The sequence below is a fragment of the Pterocles gutturalis genome, unplaced genomic scaffold (genome assembly GCF_000699245.1).
Source record: "Pterocles gutturalis isolate BGI_N339 unplaced genomic scaffold, ASM69924v1 scaffold13317, whole genome shotgun sequence".
Classification (NCBI taxonomy): domain Eukaryota; kingdom Metazoa; phylum Chordata; class Aves; order Pterocliformes; family Pteroclidae; genus Pterocles; species Pterocles gutturalis.
Window position 1 is genome coordinate 27,364 of NW_010115541.1, and position 24,886 is coordinate 52,249.

A 24,886-nucleotide genomic window follows, 5' to 3' on the forward strand; every position below is an offset into this window, starting at 1 on the left:
CATGCTGAAATCAAAATTACACAAAATATACTGAAGGAATGCATAGGAAGTGAGCAAAGTAAATCATGTGCATCTTTTAAAAACAAATAGGTTTATTGTTTGTTTAATAACAAGGGTATACTGAGGACAGCCAGCCCCACTCCAGCCAGGATGGCTAACAGGCACCTTTGCTAATGAATTATGACTGGTTTTAGTGTTTTACATATCTTTAATGAGAAGTAAATGTTTCTTTCTTCACCACAGAGAATAGCATGTAAAGTTTTAAAAAAATTTCTATGGGTTAATTCTTATCTGAAAGTTAAACACTTGGTAAGTACAAAGCCATAACAAATATCATACACAATGCACCACCATGCATACACATACATACACTCTCTCTCTCACTGCCTCCCCCATCCTCCCTCCAAACTTCCTCAATTAAGAAGTTCACTCCAGTTTTGCCTGGGCTGTAATTTATTTCTCAAGCTAAGTCTTTCATTGTTGTTTCTGAACACACAGTACTTTTGTTCTTGCCCGTTCAAATAAGAAAAAGTTGCAGTTCAAAATAATGAAAACAATTTCACTTTTGTTATTAATCTTTTGTTTTAATCATAGTACTTGATAAACAGCTGAACAGGATCCTAGTTTAACAGAAGGATAAACAAGAACACTGATGACAATTTGTTACAACTGCCTTAATGTACCTTTTGCTTAATGAACATTTGAATATGCAATAAAGTATTTTTGGAGGACACCCCAAAAGAAAACAACTTGCTGGTTGAGCAACAGAAACAACTTCCTTTTTGCTATTATGTTGAAATCAAAGTCATTTATATATAAAAATAAATGTTATGTTCTAACAAGAACATTTTAGACAATTACATCTGTGCTTAACAAAAAAATATTGGTCACTCAAGACTAGAATAATTAATATTTTAAAGGTTTTTAGATTATCAGAATGTATGGATACAACTCAACACAAACTGTAGCTGAAGGGAAGCAGGACTGGGAGTATCAATTTCTCCATCTGGAATAAAAATGCGACTAAATTAACTAATTAAATATTTAAAATACTACCATGGAATGTGACAGTAGATATGGTCCATACCTACTATATCAGAGGGAAGGAAAGTTTAACATGTAATAATTCGTACCTTACACATTTAGTTAAATATAAACATTTGTTATTTATACATAAAGTTGCTTCCAAAAAACTATTAATAAGTGATTTAGTTGCACTTAAAATCAGTTTCTCATTTGCCGAGTATTAACTTTTCTTAATCTTAAATCAACTGTCACTAGTGCACTTTTAGTTAAAATTTCCCCTCAGGTAAGTTTTAATCCTTTTAAAAAGAGCCCCCTCACCTAAACCATGAATGTACAAAGTGGCAAAAGTTAATCCCTTTTAGTATAATCATAGTTTATATACTCATTTTATAGCCAATAATAAGAATAGGCTTTCCTTTGCAAAATCTCCTTCACAACTTGCAACAAATGCCACGCACTCAAAGGAAACAGGCATGGCTAGCACTTGTAAAATGCCAAGGTCTGACAAGTCTTGTTGCTTCCTTCCACATCAAGCATCTCTTACACGAAAGAAGATTCCCTTCAGCTTGCCAAAAAGCTTCCACAAATCCAAGTTAGATGCTTCCTGGAAACAAAGATTTTTTCAGCTCTGTTTGGCACAAGCCTGATTCATCCCGCAGCTTTATGCTTTCCTCCACAGCACCCACATACCTCACCGCAGTGATGGCATGCTCTCAAGGGGAGGTAGCAGCACATACATGGAGCAATGAACGAGAGTGCCACCAGTGCTAACCAGCGTAAGCAGAACTTGTCATCGCTAGTGTCACACGAGCAAGGATCAGAGAAATCTCCTTCAGAGTCTGACATGCAGTGATACAGCATGCTCTCTGCACAAAGCATGCAACTAACTTGGTAGATACATCTTTTAATAGGATCTGGCGCATCTTGACATTTTCCTCTGCCATTATCTTCATGATTAAACCTTTCCTGGCAGTATATACAGCGGGAACGCTCACCATCCTCTTTTCTTCTTTTTGAGTTTTTAAATTTTGATGAAGAAGGCTGAGTTTTAAATACCACAGAACTCTTTGAGTCTTTCAGGGAATTCAACTTAGTTCCATCCCCACATGGGTATAAATAGTCAGATTTTTTACTGTCTGATTTAGAAAATGGTATATTTGAGTCTGCGTCATCCCTCTCCAGGTCGTTCTTCCACATGTCAGGATGCCTGTAGTCTGCATAACGACGTATCAAAATGTCACGAGGGTTTATTCTAACAATTTCATCTTCATCCTGAAAACTAACGTGTCTGATTGACTTCAGTGGGACCTGAAATGGGAAAGCAAGGTAAGTTTACTACAGTGAAGTCCCAAATTTATGTCCACGATACTAGGACCATTAGCTTTAGCATTCTTTCCTGACTTTTCAGTATTTCATAAGAGCTTTGTCTATTTTGGCATCCACGTAAAACTTGATACTGTTCTTTGAATTATGCTCAAAATTGAGGTTTTAACATCTCACAGGGGCGACTAATTCCTTGGATAAATTATGCCTTTCATGAATTTGCTGATTTCACATCAGTGACGATCCACTGCTTTAGCATTAACTCCCTGATACATCCACCTTGAGCTATTTGTTTTATCTAGGAGAAGCTTTCCTTCATTCGTGCTCTAAGTTTTCAAACTCCCTCCACTTTTGCAACAGGAGAATTGAATACTGGTTTTATTCTCAAAGCTGTATTCTAGATAAGGATTTTGCCATGTGAAGAATAATATTCAGTAGCGTGATCGATCAATAACAGTGGCTTCTAAATGCATCTCCCCTTAGCTAATACACAGTACTTTACGTAAATCAATTAGTTTAGGACACCAGCAGGCAAACACCTAAGTACTTTTTAAATTCTCAACTTGTAATGAACTGACCATAATCGAACACCTTTTACCTCAAAAGGCAAGTAAGAAGGAATGTGCTAACCACATACAAAGCAAACTGCAGAGAGATAAAACAGATTTCTTGTTCGTTCTGCCTTACGATGAAAGGGCATGCAGGCATGTAAAGGCTGTCGAAGGTGGCAAATTTGAAACATCCAAATTGAAATATGGCAGACTTTAGATACAAGTATGAGACAGTGGACTGCCACTAGATATTACTGAAATCACATTACAAGTGACTTTCAAGAAAATGTGCAAATAGTGACAGGATAAAAATTTAGTACATGTTTATGGAAGGAGAACCTGAAAATAGCAGATAGTGCAGCAAAAAAGTAAAAATCTCAGTATGTCCCAGTACTCCTGCCTTACAGACAGGCAATTATTTTCCTACACTGAAGGGCTATTATAATTGGAGACAGAATATAAGCGAGCTTCAAGTCAAATTCCGCCTTTTTCTCCTGTCAAGTGCAAAGCCTGCAAACCATCTCACAGAAAAGACTGGAAGAAAAAAAAAAAAAAAAAATCACTCCCTAACCCATTAGCCTTACAAATTCTTCCAGAACCATGAATTATTTGGGAATGCATCTTTGGCATCAGTATTGTTGCTTTGAGAGTGTTTGTTCACCTTAGTAGTACTGATCAAATTAATTAGAATTAAATGTGTCACCATTCCATCATGTAGGACAACAGTTGAACTGCATGGTCCTCATCTGTTGCAGTGTGAGACAAGGTACTACTGAAGATGATGTTTTAAGTTAACACACTTCTGTTTCACTTTGCACATGTCTGCTCCTACTACGCTGAGGTCTCCATGCCCTTGTTTTAGGGTAGGAGGCAGAGGAGGGAAGAGGGAAGGCAGCTGGAGAAGAGGAAGGAATATCTTCTTAAAATATGCCAGTTTCTGATTATGTAAGAATATCCGCAGCCTGCTCTAACCATCACTTCCCTGCTTGATAATCCTTGTGTGATATATTTTAAGAACAGAACTATAATTAGAGCTGCTTTGCCCTGGAAGTTTCAACTGGAATATGCTAACAAGAATAATTTTTTTTCTTGGCTCCAAGCCACGTAGTTGGACTTCCACAAGGACTAAATGATACAGGGTGAGGAAAGGTTATATCCTATTCAGGTAACGTCACTGCTCTTCCATGCTTCCCCAGGCTCTGATGCGAGCAGTTAGGCCTCCCCTTTGCTTATAAAAGCAGAGTCCTTCTCAACTCCATTCTGTTTTCAAACAAGAGAAAGAGCCTATTGTTTTAGCATCAATAACCAGCTATGGATAATTGGGTTTTCTGAACAGCTAATAGTATAAATTTATTTAAGGGAAAAAGCAACAAAAATGTCATTACAATTCTGTATGTTACAGGCATAAAGGATCCCTATCCCACTGTCCACACAGAATACTACACATGCATTTAAGACATCAAATAAAACCCACTGTTTAAAAGAAAAACCCCAAAGTCTCAAACCAAAAAACCCACCCTCAACCTCCCACCCTCTAGTAGCCATTAAAGATCACTACAAATACTAACAACTGTAAAATCTGACCTCTCCTCAGTCTTTGAAGGCTTTTTATTTGAGCAGAACACAACACATACATAGAACTCATTTCTTTTTTTCAAGTTCCCAGCAAAACACCTACTAAAATGCTTGAGGTCTGACATGTTACAAACAAGGCAGCACTACACTCTTTATGCAAATGATATTAAGAATTTGGTTTTTAAGACAGCAAGTGGGAAATGCTGAAAAACAAGCAAAAGGAGAGATGTTAAAAAAGCTTTGTTTATAAAGCGCTTACATATTTGGTGTTTAACAGGACCTATAGGAAAGTGAGGTACATAAAACCTTAAGAACAATACACAACCCAGATTCAGTTAGGTACAAATGCCAGCAAAATTCACTGAAAATAATGCACGTAGTCCTCTAGCCATTCAAAATTAAAACCCAGTGCAAGTGCCGTGTCTGTGTAACAGCTGAAGCAAGAAGAGAGGATGAATATTGCAACAAACTGAAAGTCCACAGAGAAACTCATTATGAACATAGTGAGCCAACTGGAAATTAGGCAGAAATTTTTTGTTCATATGACTGAACTCACTACTATTACACCTTGCTTGGTACTGTAGCCTTCACCATCTCTCCTCAAACAGATATACCTGACTTTGCTCAGCCTACAACTCCACAAGAAGAGCACACCTCACCTATTCTAAGAAATTCTTAAATTCTCTTTGCAAGTGAATGGGAAGAGGGAAGAACATGTACTTTTTGACAAACAGAACAAAAGAAAATATGAGGTGACTTATACCAAGAGATAATTAGAGCAGATCAGTGATTAAAAATAGGATGGTCATAACTTCAAGCTCTTTAGTTAGTTCTCCAGAAAAAACTGTTTGTTTCTTTTGCACAATAAAGCAGTTCAAAAGCAGCTGATACAAGACTTCAATACAATCCTATCTTTCTTTGCAAGAATGACCGAGGGTATTAAAAAGCTTTATTTCAAGGAACAGAAATGTTTTCTGATGAAGTGTTCACAACTACCTGAACTTGCATTCTGTTTTGACTTCTCTTATTAAAGCTTATTCTAAAAAGCTACCCGTGTGTTTGCTTCTAGGCCTAAGGCCCTCAAAGTAATTATTATCCAACTCACTACTAAGTCTGTCTCTACAGTCTACAAAAAATGCCAGTTCTTTGAAGCTCAGAAAAAAGATGTATATTGTTAAAGGAAAATCTCTAACATGGCCTTTCCAATCTAATGTTGTATAAATATGACCTCTTTTAAAAAATATCTGTACCTCAGCCTTCCTCATGTTAGTGGCTTTTTTCCTGGTTTAGAGAATCTGTTTACCAGCAGTTTAATACTTTTCACGCATAACTGATATACTGTTTTCCTTTCTGTACCAAACTTTAGAAAGATTTTAGATTAAATAGGCAGCTAGAAAACATAAACAATGTTTTACTAAATATACTTCGCAAAAGTGCCCACTGTGTAATGCATTCAAGATATAAATTCTAAAGATACTTTTCCATATTCCTGATTAAAATAACATTAGTACACATGTAACCAAGACTGAGCTCATGGCCAATTAACATTTTCTGAACAAATTTAAACAGCTTTTCAATGCTGCAGATACAAAAGTCCGTAATACAGAAATATGACTTCAAAGAAAGTGAAAGATTTATTCATGTAGTCTGCTGCACTACAAGCATAGTTAAATACAGAGCTTTACCTCTGCCATAATAATGCTGTAATATTTCAGCTGCACTGATCATTTCAGGAAGTTGAGCATATAATACTACATACAAGGACTTAGAATGAAAGTGCTTTATTGTCAAAAACTACATACTGTGCCATTAATGCAGCACGTAAAGTAAGAACCGCTTCTTTTGTTGGCAGTCTTACCTGGTTAGGTTGGCTAGGAAAACAGGCTCTCCTGGTGTTGAAATCCTCAAATGCTGAAGGCCTTAAACTTGCACTGTTGTAAGGTTCACTGGTTACTACAGTTTCGTGTTGGAAAAGCTGATCTTTCTTTAATGAACCCGATGTATTTTCTTGAGCAGTCTAGAATACATAAGAACTCCCTTAAAATTATTTTGCATTTATACAAAACCCACACCAAACCCACCGAGTTGATACATAAATGCATTAATATTCCACACAATGTGTTAGAGGGATCTATGAGTATTTTTAAATACACATTTTTAAAGTACTTTTAAGTAGGTAGGTATTTTCTTTACTATGAGTCCGCCTTGGAAAATGAGAGTGTTTCTTCTCTGCAGAGCATACACAACTTGGGCATTAGAGATACATGCCTTTGTAACTAAGTTGCCAAATCAGACTGAGGAACTTCTTTCAAGGAAGGAGAGATTAGCACAGTCTCTGAAACTACGCTTTCTCTGTCAGCCCATGAGGCTGACAGTATTTACAAATATACAATTGGAAGAAAAAAAGTTACGAGACTAATAAGGCAAAAGCTAGTCAGACCTTTTAATAAATTAAAAGCAAGATCAGCTGGAAAGGAACAGAATGTCAGTTTTAACTTACAGTGGCTCAATTAAAATATCTAGTTTCAGCAAGTGTGTACTAAACAACTAATGACTGTCTTTTTGAGATTAAGGTTATATCAGGCAATTTGATACAAAAATGAGACCATGTGGCAACATATAATGAGATATCTGCAGGATATGTGCCACTCAGAATAAGGAAGAGGAAGTATGTTTGGGTGGAATATTGGCTTGTGAGATGATCCAATTTCTGAAAAGAACAGAAAAACAAACAGTGCTCATTCTTTAAGCTTAACTGACTGGAATATACTTAGGATACAGCAGAGCATATTGATACAAATCCCATTGGGCTGCCAAAAAAATGTACTGTACAATGTTTTGTTTGTATTGAGAGACACTGTAAAGTTAACTGGCTGTCATCACCTGATAGCACTGAGAAAATGCTGGCATTATCCAACTTCCAGCAATGAGAATGTTTCAACTTTATTATAAGGATTTGTATATATCAAGAAAACATTAAGGAGGAAACAATAAAAATACCACAGGAAACTACTGAGGCAGACGCAAACCTGAAATTTTGGCAGGTTAAGTACTAACTAACATTACTACTACTAACATTGAAACATTAGTTTTCATTTATCAAAATACTTAAGGAACTTATTCTGGGATTACATTAGCACCTCACCTACGTAAAAGCCTAATGTATCAAGTTCCAAGACATCTAGATAAAGTGGAAGTGGCTGTTCTGTAGCTCATCTTCAAGAGAAAGAAAATAATCACATTACTAAGAATTTAGATATTGTTCAGAAGCACTCTGAGTGGAAAAACATTAAAATTAGTAATTAATGAATTATTAGCTTTAACTAATAGTAGAGAGCATACACCCCATGAAAGACAATAGCTCAACCAGGTTAAAGTTCCACTGAAAAAACCTGAAGACGGGCAAAACTTCAGAAATAAGTACTTGTTGCAGATCCTTGAGCATGACAACACTACTAATCAACTGACTGTTGTTGTTTAAATTAAATTTTCTGGTCAAACACTGATTGGAAAGGAGTAAAAAAAAAATGTTGAAATGACTGGCAAGAGTTAGATTTTATGGATGTATACTTATTTTAAGAGCAAAAAGCACCAAATACTAGTGCAATATCAAACATCTTTCTAGCAGAAGGTACTCCTGCAGGTACATTGCCCAATGACATAAAAAGCTTCTAAAACACTGTTTCAAACCACAGGAGAGCTGCATTCAGAATGAGGAAGAAATGCCTACAACTATTTTTGGTTTGAGCAATGTTATAAATGCTTACAAGCAGAAACTATTTAAGCTAGGAACACACTTAACAGCTAGAAGCCATTTTACAGAAACCACGGTGATAAGCACTACCTAACCCCCCTAGCCCCCAGCTATTATCAATTTGAGTGGTCTATGGAGAAGGAAGAGAGCTGCAGAAGCTACTACTCCTTCCTTCCTTCCCAGGGACAAAAACCACACTACACAAGCCAGTCTTATCCCTGGGTGAGATTTGCAACAGCCTGCATTACTTCCTGTCCCTGCAGGTGATTCACACCTTTCCCCCTCCCCCCCAGCAGAAATAAACTACCTACACTCTAGAGCAAAAAGGATGTGCACATGCTCACGCAGACACACATGCTCCCCTGGGCAGCCAAGAAGGGCTCCATCTAATAAGGGACACAGGCACTGATCACCTATTACAGTGCTAACTAGCAGTGCCTGACACTGATCTATGAAATACAAACCTGAAAGCCCTTCTGCCCTACACACAGCAATTATAAAGGAATGCTTTTATAAAATTCCAACACAGACACTACAATACAATCTAATTGACTTCAAGGACAAATTTGGGGGTAGCAGGAGACAGAGAAAGGCATCTGACCTTTGTAAGGCAAGAACTCATGAGACAGCTGTTCAGAAAGCAACCACGCTCAGCCTCCCAACCTAGACACTACAGGTAAGTCGACACAGCCTAACTTCTAGTATTTATAAAAAATGAAAAGTGATCGGGTCAGTTATGATCTTATTTAGCCTATAAGTATTCACCATGCAGAACTACAGAAATGCCAGAAGAATGTCCTGAGCTCTGTATTTTTAATTAAACTGATAGTTTAGACACAGCCAAGCCATGTTTATTAGTATCAAAAAGGCTTTCTTTGGATGACACTTCCTGCTCCAATGTGATGTTTTATGACAAGGTTATAAACACCTGAAAACCCACAGTTACAATGGAAACACAGACAACCTGAAGAGAGATGTCCTAGAAACAAAACTGCTATTGTATTGAAAATGCATTTAAGTAAAAAGCAAACATCTAAAGTTTTCCACAAGAACTAAGCTTGGTATATTAAATATACAGAATATTACACACAAACACAGATGCACACATTCCCCTTTCCTACTGTCCAAAGCAATTACACCGCCCACATTCAATATCCTTTAACCACAGCCTGCAAAGTACAGTACTGGCATAGGTTATTCGGTATCATCTGTAAAGTAACCTACGCCAGTTTTTAATGCACAACGGAAATCTGGTTTGCTCCCAGCTGCTGGTATAATAATTACTGTCCTATGGTTGCTAAGAGATACTCTGAATTTTTTTTCCAAGACTACTAAAACATTTCTGTGCGCGCAGGCAAGAGGATGCTGGGTAAAGCAATAAAATGACTCCAGCTGTAGCTCTCCAGCAGAATTCAAAGCCAGATGACAGCTGTAGAGAAAATGAAAACCAGACTGCGCTTCTCTCCTTCAAATTTTGTCTCCTTACTTCTCCCAGTTTGCCAGAGTTAAGTCTGGGAGAGAATTCAACATTGTTCTGCAAACATTGTTAAAAATGTTCTGCTCTAAGTAAGTTTAATGATTACACAGAAGGATGGATGAGAGACCACATTTCCGTTGCATCCCAGTTCTTGTATTTATTTCCCATGAGGCCTGAAAATCTGCTTTTTGATGTTAACCAACAAAAGAAGAGTTTAAATGTTTTTCCTTATTTTTTAATTGTGAATAAATTATACAGGTTTCAAAAATGTTTGAATAATTTCCTTCTGCTTTAGCTACTTCTAAGACTGACGGAGCAACTATTTTCATATTCGGCAAAGAAACCCTATTATGATCAGGTATGTAATATTTCTGACATGGACTGAAACATTACCTAGATTATTTTTATTGTTTTGTACAGTTCAAAGTAAAAACTAAAGCATTTGATATGTCTCTTTATTCCAAGGCTGTTCTACCTGAATATATAAAAGACACTAGAAGTTTTTAGGGATTCCAAAGAAGGAACTATAAATTAAACACAAACCATACCTCCGAGAAAATAAGAGAGATGGAGATGTAAAGAGGATGTTAGGGATACTGATGAGGGAAAAAAAAAAAAAAACCCAACCAAAACCTCCTCTTTTTTGACTACTCCTCCACAAAAAGGCTTAATAAACCCAAATGATTTTAGCACAGTATATTATCCATTTAAAATAAATCTAATAATATAAATTAGTACTACTTTTTAGTTTCAGGAACTATACCTAGCTAATTTATTATGTGCACTAAATATTGCTGATCTTTAGCGTTTTACCATGCAGTATTTTCTTCTTCATACACACAACACAGTGTCAAGAGTAAATTATTTCACATTTCCTTACAAGTCATAATGTCAAGTTATTTTTTGAAAATAAAACTTCTGCGAGCCTTTTGTTGTAGACAAAATAAATAGAATGATCACTAAATAGTGCATTTACAAAGAGGTCACTAAATAGTGTGCTTACAAAGAGGCACATGAACCATTTATGTCCTTCTTGCCTGTACCACTGCATGTAAGTTGCAGGTCTTTTCCCCTTCGTATTGTCAAAAACCCGGACATACCTATTTCTAAAAGACCAAGCCAAACTTTTTTTTTTCTTATAATTTAATCAGCCTTCAGTTTTCTTCTGCCAGTAGTAAGAAACTCAAAAGCATAAGTGCTCCATTTCTCACTACTTCAAAACCATTAAAATGTTTTGGTAGCCTATAACTAACACCAGTATGGCTGGATCAACAAAAACTGAAAGGAATTAAGACTCAACTGCTCTATTTTTCAGCTCTCAAAAGTACGCCTTTTCAGTAGCCAAAACCCACATAAAAATAATTCTAAATGCATGAACTCTAGATTTCATTTAGTTAGATTTACGTCTAAGAAAAAAAAAAAATCAGATTTTTACATTTTTTTCAGTTAAGCTAAATGAGTTTTAGAGCAAGAAATTTATATTTGGTAGAGGAAAAGAATCTGAGCCAGTCTCTGAACAAACAAGCAAACTGACTTAAACAAGCTGCTTGTCTACTGCACTCAAAACACCTGGTTTTATACAAAAAAATGCAAACCTCCTACCAAAACAATTCCACTGTATATTTCCATGTAAGTATATATACATTCCCAGGATCCATTTACAAACACTACAGGAAGTTAGATAGCTCTGCATTAACTCATTTGTGCATTTCTATTTTAAATTAATCTAGTACGACTAAGGTTTATTTAATGATATAAACAATTTGCATACAATATGTTCATTAAACAACTAACTGTAACTGTCATCTTTTAAGCAACCTTTACAAGCAAATACGAACACCCTTAAGTGATGGTATGGTTAAGATTTTAACATTATTTGTGAACAACAGATTATCTAAAGAAGCTGTAATGAAGCTATGCTTTCTTAAAATGATAAATTTGATCTTCAGTAAGAAGAATGCTTTCTCTGTGAGATCTTATTTAAAGAACATAAAAAAAAGATCTAGTGACCCATGATACAGTATAGAAAGCAAAATGCTAGCCTAGAAAGCAGAAGATAAGAGGTCAGTTTTTGGATTTGCATTTAAGAGTTGTACATACAAGTTTTGGACAACCACTATTCCTACTTGCTTCATCTATGAAATGTGATAATACACCCTATAAGTAGGCATGGAGGTTTAACAGCACTGCCACTGACTAGACCAGAAGGTTGTGTGTTTTGATCTTATTTGGACCATTTCATTTGCTCTCTGTAGCACTGAATATAAACAGCCAATAAAATAACTTATGAAGCGTGTTTTGCTTTCTTCATTAGTAATCATCTTCATTTTAAATAATAAAAAAAACACTGTTAATGAAATTTACCTATTAAAATTAATACTTTCAAGTGTACCTTGACAACATCCTGGGGACTTTACTGACCACACTAACTAATGAAGAAAGAAATCAAACTGAAGAATACCAATACACATGATAATTACTACTGGGTATAGACAAAAATGTAAGTGCATTAACAAACATGCTCTGAAAAGTAAGCATGAAAAAACCCTTTTCTCTTTTTGATATTCTGCTATTCTAGAAACAAATGATGACTACTTAATATTTTTAATTAAATGGAGGCACTCCACTGCTTCATCTTTTGTACTTCATTCCTTAGAGATTACAAATTACAATTCTGGAAGATTGTTCTGATGAACCAACAGACATCCCATCGCCCTTATATCCAAGTGTCAACCTGCTCTTCAACATTCTATCCACACTCTAAAATGCCCTTGCATAAATATACTCCAAAATGCTATTAGAGACTTGGGAAAACAGCTTATTGAACAAATGGGGGAAAAAAAAATCATTAGATCTTTTAAACTATAGTAGGGTGGGAAGAAGGGGGGATAAGTCAACATAGCTCTTCAAATAAATACAGTATTTTAACAAAATGGTCTTTCCAGTCTTTCAGGTTAAAATAATACTGAGTTATCAAGTTCCCCTTAAAACAGTATCAGTCTTGGAAGGCGGAAGGAATTAATAACCTGGAGAAGAACGTACACTATTTGGTATTTCCAAGATATTCTTGATGACTAGACTTGGTGCCTGTAACTAAAATGCTGTAGCATGTCCACACTGACATTCATAACTCTGCAATTACAGTTTCATTATTGATACCTAAATCTGATTTAGATGAAGCACACCTAAACCAGGGTGGATTCAGCCTTCCTTGCATTTCTTTTTCCCCACCTTTCTAGTATTGTTATTGACAGGGAATTCTAGTATCATTTATTTTAGCTTGGTGTGCAGAGATACTGTAAGAGAGACTGGCTAGCTTTTTTGCCTCTAGAGAACAGGTAGTTCTTGCCATCTATCCACAGCATGAATCCACAATTAAGCAATGTGTGTTTTGGCGAAGTTATGAAATATGTTCTCCTGTCTGGAATGTAACAGATAACTCTACCAGCAGTTTGCACCAAACAAGATTGTTTATACCTGTAAGTTATATATAGAGAAAACATTAAAAAAAAATATATTTATTTAAAAAAAAAGTAAATCTGCATCATCTATTTACATATCTAAGTATATCTATATTTACATCTATATAGAATAGATGATGTAAATATACTTTTCTCTACCTTTCCAGTAATGAACTTTGAAACTACAAAGAATCAGATATTTGCTTTAATTTTGGTATCGTTATGTAGAAATGTAATAACTAGGCAGCACAATCAAGAGGTAATTAGTTTCCCCTAATCTTATTAGGCCTGTAGAAATTGCTCAATTATTAATCCTTGCAACAAAGTGTGTTTAAACAAGTCTTTTAAAAGCTGATTAAGGACTACATTAACTTTGGCACACATTTCCTCCACCCTGTCAAAATCTCATTCCTATTTTAAATCCAAAGTATCTAATATTTATAGAAGTTTTACATTAAAGTCCCTCAAAATAAAGCACTGCAAATGAAGAACAACAGGTGGCTGCACAGCCAACACTTACACGAAGTTTTCTACCATAAAATTGAAAGAAATCAAGAGAGTTCTGCATTGCCACTGCATTGCAGTATCCTTTCTAAGGACTTGATTCTCAGCCTCCCATCATAATTTGATTCTTACCCATGCCTTCAAAGTAGGTTGCTAATTTTCTTGATTTTCTGTTGCAGAGGTTCTACACTGCATCTATCTACGCTAATAAAGAATCTGATATTGCATAAATGACAAAACTCTTGCCCTCAAGAAACCACTTAGGAATACTATCAGTTTTCTGAATAGTCACTAAGACCCCTGAGTCAACTTCATATTAATTTAAATATCTACACTCTGAAAACTGAACATGTGTGAATAAAGCCAAGACATTCCATTAAACTGTAAACAGGAAAGAAGAGATGACAAGCACACACAGACGCAAGTGGGTTTTTACTCAGTTATATTACAGCTATTTACTGTATCTATGTATCCATAATATTTGTTTATACTGGCTTTTTAATTACATGGATTCTTGGATATTACCAGGCAGTGCTACACATCAGTGTTACAGTACTTGATATGGTATTTGTGTAAAGCATTGGAACTCTGAAGCATAGTAGGAGGTAAGTTTTTACCTCTTACACCACTATGACCTACAGAAATTGAACAGTGCAAATAAGGATCAATATAAACTTGAAACTGAGCAACAAGATTATCTTCAGAGTGTTTTTTAAAATTATCTGAACTTCAGTCCTTGTTTGGACTAGATTCTTTTAACTGTTATCTCAGCATCTTTTCAAGTCTAACCATACAATGTTAGGAGCGTCTATCATTGCAGAGTGAATTCTAGGAAAACAAAACAGGATGCGCATGTAAAATAAGAAGATTCCTGACTCCTCTTCTACCCCCCCCAAGAACATTTCATGTTTCCATGAGTTCAAAGAGGACACATAACCTAGAACAGACATTGTAAACTTAAAAATTAAACTCAGGATGGTTAATCATCCTATTGATCCAATATTGACTACTTAGTTTAGGACAGACAATATTGTAAGTCTTCTAGATAACTGTTCTGGAACTTATTTCATTAAACTGAATTTTGCCGTTGCTGTTATTTTGCTTACTCTCACTAATGAAAACAAAAATTGTTCAATTAACTTCTTCAAAAAGTAACTACACAATTAATTAAAAAATTTAAATACTCACTGGAAAGCAATCTTCTGCCACTTCAACATCATTTTGGGAGGGTGGGTAACCTACAGAAAAGGTAAAAAAAACCAGAGCAGACAAGTTTATTTTATTTACAGTTTACAGCTTCCAGTAGACCACACCATTCTTGAATATCCAGCTACGATGATATAAATATACTTCTTGTCTTTTTTTAACCAGTAGATCACTGTATTTCAAGTTTATTTTAATAAGTACTATTTAATTCTACATTCTGCATTTTATATACCGAGTATTCCTAGTCACACTCCTCTATCTTGTTCACACCTTTCTTGTAAAAGCATTTTCAAAGTGTCATCAGAAGTAAGAAGCGAGTACATTCTTGTTAAAGTAGCGTTTTGAAAATTAAAGGCAGATACATTTGGTTGGCATGAATGCAGGCTGTGCTATATTTTGCTATAAATCAGCAGAAATTGGAACTGTGAGACCCTAAGAGACAAGAGGACTTACATGTTCTCTAATCATTTCTTTTGCAGGGATATGGATGCTATCAGCACAATTCAAAAGTCATTCTAGTATGTCAAAAAGCCTTTCTCTTCAGAAACATGTTTCTCCCTTTGTTATTATAACACACATCAAATCCCTAAATTTACAGCACAGAATATTTTGTTTAAATTTCTCCCTTTGAGTTACTTTTTACAAGCCTGAAAGAGATGTTCTTTCCATTCAGTAGACACCTGTTCTCTTCCCTCCCTCCCTCTCCCCATTCAGCAATACATCTATCATATTTACATCTCGGAATCGAGGCTTGATGATCTTCGGTTTGCTCACTAGCTTCCAGGAGGTCAGTGAAGCTCTGGAGCCAGTTAGCCATATTATTATTAGAGTAAATTCTTCTACCTTCCCATATAAACCTGTCCTCAGAACTACTCTGTCAGCTGTTAATAAACAAATAGAACTATTAACTGAAAGTATGCACAGATAAGAAGAGAACTCAATGGTTCTCAAATCATGCAACTTCATAGGTTATCCTGTAAGAACACAGCAGCTCTAACAAGCTTCTGAGAAGATCCAGGTAAGACACTGTAACACTCTAGTTTACTCCATTTTTTCATCTCTGAAAAAAAGAGGCATAGCTTTAATATGTAGGGATGTTTTGGGGAATTACCTTATTAGTGTTTGGGAAATGCTTTAAGACACCTGGATGAATGGCATTTTAGAAATGCCAGAAGTACTATTTAAAAGCTTAAAATCTCAATATGCTGTAGATCAATCCACATCCTTAAATACAGTCAGCATTAATGTTATGCAAAGCGTTTTGATTTATTTCATTTACTAAACATTCAATCCAACCCTACCCTGTCAAGTACGTACCTTGAGAAATATCCTCTACTGCTCTCCGAATGCCTCTGTCAAATGCTCTTGCATCAGCAGGACTCTGAAATGTGAGGCCAAACTTTTTGTCATCAATCTTCCAGTGGTAAAAAGTAGGAGTAACTTTGTTGTAAACGAGGTCCTTCTTTAATGTGCATTCCAAGACCACCTTCCAGAAAGAAGACGGGAGGAAAAGATATCACTGACTAGATAGATCAAATTTGAGAACAAAACATAGTCTTCATGAATTATGTGAAAACATACATTATCAGAGCAGGTAAGTCTCTGTTTAAATTTCTTCCTGTTACAAGGATGTGATTTTAACTTTGTTTGCAGTATGGCCAAATTATTCACTAACGGTTGCTGATAGGTGGTATGGGTTAAGGACACTATTTGTATACCGAGTGAATCTTCCCAGCCTCAAAAGTATGTCATACCTGCAGCAAGCACTCCCATCAGTACAGACTTGCTAGATGTTCAGCAAATGAAATAGGCCACACCTTGGAAAAAAACATTACTGTGCTGATATCAAGTATTACTGTATCACCAAGAATTTTATTTGTATAGTTATTCTATACAATTTTTGAGCACTGGACTAACTTTGTGCTGCTTTCAGGCCATATCAAGTTTTCTTCCAGAAAGGCTACTAGACAAGAAAAAGTAATACAGAAGAACTGTTTTAAAAACTGAAATGGATAAAAACTAAAATCTTTGTATGTATTACTGCCTGTACCTAGACACAACTATATTTAAGGCTCATGTTCAACTATAGGGAAAACAGTAATTGTTACATTGAATGTTTCTTGATTAAAAAAATACAAGGTGAATGACAAAATACAGAGGGACATGCACTGATCTGCTCACGTAGCACTAAATACAACAAAATGCACAGCAAGAGAACCTGTATCTCTGTATTACTACTAGATTCTGAAAACCTACACTGAGAGGTGAATGAGGACTTTTAATATTCTGTCATTTCAACATTAATGTATTTTCAGAATGTCTTTTTAAATTTTGTTACATATGCAGCTTTTGACAGAAAAATAGAAAATTTCTTACAGCATATGGAAAAATCATAGAATCATATGGAAAAATGAGGTTAATTATAAACATACCTTAAAAAAAATTCCAAATTTTAAAATAATCTATCTATACTTAGATTATTCTTACATATCCTTTGTGTTCCTCCTCTCCTTTTCTTGTTTAATTATTACATAGGCAAAGAGGGTTTTTTTCTCATGCTCTTCATTATTTATTCCCCCTACATGTCACCACTAATCACCTCATGTCAAGTTTCAGTGCCTTTTAGCTCTGTCTCTGGGAGGATGACATTCTCTCTGCACTTACAAACTCTTTCAGCTTGAAAATATTTTTTGTCACTCTGCTCTGAATTCCCTAAATGGTCAACAATATGTAGACATAACTGACTACAAGAAAGCATAGGGAGGAATCTATTTCTTGTAGATGCACAGGAAAAAGTGCTGCAGCAAATAAAAAAAGTATCCCTCTGCAGTTTTAAGGTGTATTAAACGATCGTTCTTTGTTCCTTTCAATTATTTTAAACTTGCTTCCTCCTAAAAAGAGGAGGAGTGAAAAAATTAGGATTTCTCATATCACTGCATTTTGTAGGTCTTTGAATATTTTTGGGGGACCTCTACACTATATTAAACATCAACTATTTTCACACTGTATTTTGTCTGCTGTTTCACACAAAATATCAACAAAAATACTGCAAGACTGATTTTTATAGCATCTCAATGAACACCTGCTCCCAAAAGGAGTTAATCCAGATTACTTTATACGGAAAATTCATACCTGGATGACAAATATTTTTACAAGATAGTAACACTGCAGATAAACTACTGGAGTAAGATGTTACTGAGTAGAAGCTATGATTTTCCAAGAAACCCAAACCAGCCTCCCCCAACCCAGAAAGCAACACCACTACTGCCCATCCCCAACCCACACAACATTTTAGAAGACAAGCAATCATTAACAAAACATGCAAACATCCTATCCAGCACTGTAACTGTTTTGAGCTTGATTTAAGGAAACAACATATTTGACAGGACAACACTGATTTTTCAGATCTAAAGCTGTATGAAAACAGACCAGTTAACACAGTAGATATAAGTGGTTAAGGGCATTGAAAGGGGAAAAATCAGTTGCATCAAACATTATCAGACATAAAAATCCATATAGGCAAGACTTTATGCCTGCTTCACCTGAGAGAAAACTCAAGAACTGTAGGTCGGAACCAGCAGCAGGACACAAGCCTATCAACACCCAGCCTCCAATAGTTTTTGCTGCATACAGAAATACTAAAAACCCAAACCGAACAAAAAAAACATACCACACATCCCCTAAAGCATTTTTTTTTTCTCCCCAAACCACTACTATGCTTTGCAGCAACAACGTATTTGTTCCCTGTTAAACATAACGCTGTCAAAGGCTTCTTTATGCTGACGCATGCAAACTATCACTGGGGGGCTGGGGAGGAAGTATCCTAATACAGAATTTTTTTTTGAGTCTTTAAACATCCAAAACTCCAACTATTTTTTACTGCGCTTTGCTGTGGTTCAAAATTCTCCACATCATATGTGAAGATATCATACTCTCACATGTTTACCAAAAATTTGCCATCCCAAACCTTTTTAGGTAGATCTTCCTTAAGATCTCCAGTGATAAGCACAACAAAAACCTGCAAAATTGTGAATTAAGTGACTACAGCTTAACAAAATTGCAGTTTTTAATAAACCCGGGTTACTGCTCTGAAGGTTTTCTTCATTTGTAGAGTTAATATAAAACTTCCACGCCAATATGAAGTAGCCACCTTAGCACGCAATGGGAAACGTTGAGTTCTCAGACTCAAGACAGAGGAGCTCCAGATCCACAAGGTTAAGATTAAATTCTCAGAGCACACATAGGGCTGTATGTCTACTTACTACTACTGAATGAGAAAATCCTTTTCACATCCAGATGTCATTAAGTGCAACACTAATGAGTTCCTAACTACACATAAAAATGCTTGCTACACATTTTTTTCTCACCTTTGCAAGCTACATTCTTTAAAGATATTAGACACTATTTGACACTAGATGCTATTTTGTGCAGACAAAATGAATCTCTAAAGTCAGAAATTTTCAACTTCAACACTTCAAAACCAAATATTTTTAAACAAAAATGAATATTTAAGATATTAGCATCATTATCTAGTGCTTGTTTTGGAAACAAATATGAAAAAACCCGTATTGCATTTGATATAAATTTCTATTTTGATAACAGACCCCATAACTGAACATTCCTAAATACTGGATACTATTTTCCTGCTTTCTAGAGGCACTTTCAACAGCTTACAACATTACACATAGACAGTTTCACGGTTTCTCACTCCCAGCCCAAATCCACAAACTCATAAGCATGTAGTTTTTGATCAAACTTTTGAATGTCTTTTCTACTAAACAGAATCAAAGGTTTTTCTCTAGTCTTGGGACCAAGCAGCATGACCTCAGTATATTCATGCTACAGAGCACGTGGCCCCGGTGCCACCATGACCCTGTGATGTGACTATTATTCTGTGCGTGCTTTTTTTCCCCACTTCAAAAATAAGATGATGTAAGGACAGTACTACAGCCCGTCAGAATCAATCTTTTCTCAAACTTTAAAGTCAATTTTAAAAGTAAATGATAAATTAAGTTTTTGAACATCAGATTTTTAGAAGAGAACAGTACTTATATTCAGTTTCAGCTTTATAGCTCTCCCTTTACACAATTACCTGTTCTTCAAAAGAAAGATTTTAAACTTAGTCACTCCCGACTCACGATCCAAAAGACAGTAGTCACCTTTTTTTTTTTTTTTTTTAACCTTCCGTTAAAAACTGCATGGTAAAGATTGGAGAAGAAAATAAAACAGAACAGAGAAGTCTATTAGACTTTTTATTCAAGAATTTAAAATTCACCAAAGCCTAAAAACCTATAAGCTTGAGCCTAATGAATGTTTAGCACTGCCGCTATGAAGATAGAAGAGAGCTACTGTAAACACAGTAAAAGAGAGCAGCAGATCTGACCAGGTTAGGAGGCAGTGCAATTGCTCCAAGCAGACTGGCTGGAGCCAGATCTAGGAAGGAGAGTATAATAAAGGAGGAATCGTCTAATTCTATCAAAGTCTTCACAAAATACCCGTACATTCCAATGCAGTTCTAAACAGCCTGAGCAAACTAGCAGGGAGCATTCCCTCTCCTAAATTAATTCAATGGGGCCACCACTTTGATTTTCTTCTCAGATAACTAGGATGCTCTTTGTGAATCTCATGAGTACATAGGATGGTACTGCACGAACATTTTGAAAGTTCTACATGTAGCCTGAAGCTGGTTCGTAAAAGGGATGCTATCAGTCTAACTGTCAGGTATATGAAGAAACAATTTGAACCTCCCCCCCACCCAACAAGGAACTTCAGTATTTTGATATTCAGTCCTAAATTATTTAATTTATACAGCTGACTTAGAGACTAAGATCTATAGTCCCAATTAAATGCCCACATATCCTATATAATATATGGAGAGATCTGCAACACTGTAATGGAATTGCAATGTACCGTCAGAAGCAATACTTGGAAAAGCAGCAACTAAAGCTAGTTTACAAGAAACAGTAAGATAAGAGATAGAAGATCTCTCACTATTTTTTACTATTTAAGAGGCATCTGGAAGACACTGTCATCAAATACCTCACCTAGAGATTTCAGGTTGCTTTGGAATAAATTCCACCTTTCAACTGACAGAGAGGTTTAACAGTAATACTGGCATTACGATTCCTGCATATATTAGCTAAAAGCCCTAGATCTGAATTCCATTTGCTCTCTAACCTGAGGTATTTCAAAATAACTTCCCTGTGTCCCAGAAAAGTGCTCCAAGTTTCACACTAGAGGTTTTCCAGGATAAGGGAATTTCTGCACTTTTTCTGGAAGCTGAGACAGTTCACAAAAGAAAGATTTACTGGCCAGAGGAAATCAAAATATAATGTAGTTATAAAGGTATTTTAACAGTGTGCAATGTGACTGGGGAGGTGGGGAGAATGATGATTACTCCATTTGTAAGGATTACTTTATTTTTTAATCCATTTTCAGAAATGGCTGTGTGTACCTTGGAAAATAGTGAGTGACCTGGAAGTTATGGTCCAGCTGATTGAGCCATTATGACTTCTAGATACTACAACAGATTAAACATTCCTGAAGACAAATGCGGTCAAAGTCTGAATAACTGAAATGTTCAAAATGGTTTAGAAAGCTTCTTTTAAAATAATACTGCTGCTGTCTCTTGCAACTACAATGGCAGAGCAACCAACTGAACAGCATATGACTGACTTCAAAGATTATTCAGGTATACAGATTTACACACCGAGGCCACTCTAAAATGAGATTAGAGTCATGTTTGATCACAGAAACAGCAGATTCAGTACAACTCTCACTCAGAATCAGGAGATTATAAAAATATTTGGTCCCTACTCAAGAGGGAACATGAAGAACCCATAACAACTTACACTTTTACTTCATTTTTAAAGAAAAAAAAATAGCATTTTATTCCACTGAAGTAATCTTCAACAGTCCTTTTCAGGATTGCCTCTTTGAGAACACAACCCTTTCCACTCTTTCAGTTGGAAACGACAATTTCATTTCAACTTCTTGGTTTTGTTTTTCTTGGTCTTTCCTTTGTATTATGAAATATAGTAGTCACCTGCCAGTTCTATGGGGACTGAAAAAAAACAATTGATTGGCTTCATTAAAGAAAACGTTACAAATTGCACTTGAACAGTGAATCCACAGGAATATCCCAAGAACAGATGTAAAAACATTAACTAGACTGAAAGCATAATGCCCAGAACAATTTTAGAATCAGTGACTGAATCCCCGTCCAACAGAATTGCTCTTCCTGTCCCTGCTACAGTCCTTCTGAAAAAGTGTCATGACCCAACAATGTCCTCATACACCTTGGTGTAGGACCTTGTTTCTTTGATGCCACAGGGGCCTTGTTGCATACTGCACAACTTTGTTCTTAATTCATTACACAATAGCTGTTGCTTATAACTGCATTATTTGAATTCAGAGGAAATACATGCATACGTAGCTCGCTTTTACTCCATTACCAAAGCATCACTGTCTCTACAGTATTCTTCCTCAGAGCCTAAATCTGTATTTGTTAGTTCCCTGAGCTTTATTCAATATACACTGGGATAGATGTTCTTCTCAGCTGCATTTCTTCCATATTTTACCCTGTGTTTTTGAGGGGCTGACTTCTAACAGCAACTTCCTAAAACTGCAGTAAGATCAAAATCTGCCCTGACAGACCAGTAGGTCACATTTGGGGGCAAGAAAGAGAGGGGACAGATAGACACAGGATGGGACACACACAACAAAATTAAAAAAAAAAAAAAAAAAAAAACCAAAAAAAAAAAAAAAAAAAAAAAAAAACCACAAAACAAAAAAAAAAAACAAAAAAACCAAACCTTTTCAGGACAATAAGGGCTTAGAAAATGTATTCATACTAACATGAGTTAGATTTTGGGCAGGACAAGGAGCAGGGACATCTAAACCGTCTACCAGAAGTGGAAATGAAACAAAGGCTTGCCGAAGGGAAGCAGGAGAGAGCACAAACAGATCAGGATGCTGATGGCTGCGACATTTTCATATGCATGCGGGAGAAACATTAATGAAACAAGGCTTGCTGAAGGGAAGCAGGAGAGAGAGCACAAACAGATCAGGATGCTGATGGCTGCGACATTTTCATATGCATGCGGGAGAAACATTAAACCAGCCTTCTGAGCATTTTATTACCCTCAGATTCTGAAGGCAAGCTATGGATGTTGAAAGTATTAAGAGAAAATTGTCAAGTATTTCTAAATACAATTAAGCTCCTCAAAATGAGCCTCAATAAGGCTAAAAAAAGTTCTAAAGGGAACTACTGCAAAGTGAGGAAGGAACTGCAGGTGCACATAGCTGTGTGGGAACACAGGGTACTCTGCTAATAGCACTACGCCTCGCTGAAACAACTGAGTCAGCGGAATTTCTATTTATATGCTCTCTTCCTACAACAGTCATAGTCAAGGCAGAAAACTCAGCAGTCCTGCCTCAAGGGAGAAATTGGTACGCCTGAGAAAGAATCAGCAGTATGGTGTAAGAAGTAACTCTACCTTTAAAGCTTACACAGGAGTTGTAAATGATCAGCAGAAAAGCTAAGTTCTCAATAAAGTAATTAAGATGGAGGTTTTGTGCTTTCCCCGCTTCTCTTTGTTTCCCCAGATACTACCACCCTGCAAAACCTATTTGGCACACAAGCAACCAAGCAAGCTTTAGTAAGCCAATTTTTTCTTCCACAGGTCTGCATGTAGAAATGGCTGAGACCCTACAGCACAGTTTTCCTTTTGTGAGGATGACTTTCATGATGCTATTTAAGACAGCTCTATTACTGGCATTTTATTTAATGTAGCAGACAAACCATGTCAATTTTTGGACTTGTCAGCTTCATGCTTTCTTCCAATACAAAAGTTGTTTTCATGTAAAATGGCTGCTTTTTGTCATAGCCAAATTCCATAACTAACTGAATCATTACTGAGGCATTCCTTCAGATTTTGTTTTTAGTAAGTTCTCATCTTCCAACACTCCTATTAAACACAGTATCATTAGTGTATAAACAGGTAAATAAGAATATTTAGCTTCTACCCTCCATTTGGGGAAAAAAAAACCTGAAAATGTTTCCCCAAATGGAAGGAATCTGCAATGAAAAAAAAATGTTTTGAAGTTTCTAAAAGATCAACATGCTTCATTTTAGAAATACATGATACTAGACCTAAAACAAATAATTGGGTCTTTAGGTACATAACCATTGATATGGATAAAAGCTCAGCACCAGCATTAGACTGAGACTATAAATTTACTTTCTAGTCTACAAGCAACAATAAGCAAACATCTATTCTTAGGTCCTCTGTAGTTTCAATAGGAACACTAAATGGATGTAAATTGTTACCGTTTTATCCCTGAGTCGTTCTCCATGGATAAGAAAATCAGCACAGCTATTCTCTTCCTGGGGAATGACTTTGAAGACTGTGACACAGCTTAGTCCACCCCCTCCAAGTGGTAACCATCCACCACTTGAGTCATCCCGGGTCATCACCACAGCTCGCACTCGTGCATAACTATTACTGGAAGAGATGCAAAAGAAGAAATTAGTTTTCCATAAACGCAAACCAGCTAAGTCTAGTTAAAAAGCAAAACAAAACAACAAACCCACAACCAAGATCACGGTAATTAACATCATGGAGGCTCAGTCCTTCCATAACAGTCACCTAGAATAAACCAGTCTGATAAAACCCTCTGAAAAAATGTTCCTCTGTGTTTTTACGCCTTCATTAGGACTTGTTGGAGCTTACGTGCAATTCCTTGTAAAGAAACTTAACAGATAATACAGTTCCTGAGTCAAAACTGATATTCTTCTGAAAACTTTGCAGTCAGTGATCTAGCTAGAGAGGGCCAGGGGCAGGAAGAGAGTAAGAACAAACTCCCGATTTATTTTAGACTAATCATGAAGCCAGTCAGCCACCATGAAATTGCACAGAAAAGAGAACAAGAAAGCAGAAAGAGGTCAAGCCTTCTGCCACTGAAATCCAAACAACAGGCTTCTAGTCAGAAACCCCACTCCCCCTTC

General features: G+C 36.1%; 1 protein-coding gene across 2 annotated transcripts; it reads right to left on the reverse strand.

Moving 5' to 3' along the window:
* Positions 1-563: 563 nt before the first annotated feature.
* SPRED1 (sprouty-related, EVH1 domain containing 1) lies at positions 564-24,385 on the reverse strand. 2 transcript variants are annotated; one of them, XM_010075227.1, is made up of 6 exons: positions 24,307-24,383; positions 24,209-24,265; positions 16,195-16,363; positions 14,860-14,909; positions 6,334-6,492; positions 564-2,334 (listed from the first exon to the last, which is right to left on the reverse strand). In XM_010075227.1, the coding sequence occupies exons 1-6, from the start codon at positions 24,340-24,342 to the stop codon at positions 1,675-1,677; spliced, it is 1,131 nt and encodes a 376-aa protein (XP_010073529.1). In that variant the 5' UTR covers positions 24,343-24,383; the 3' UTR covers positions 564-1,674. The 2 variants fall into 2 exon arrangements, with proteins under 2 accessions (XP_010073529.1, XP_010073530.1); XM_010075228.1 differs by having other exon boundaries at positions 570-2,334; positions 24,209-24,385.
* Between the last annotated feature and the right edge of the window lie 501 nt (positions 24,386-24,886).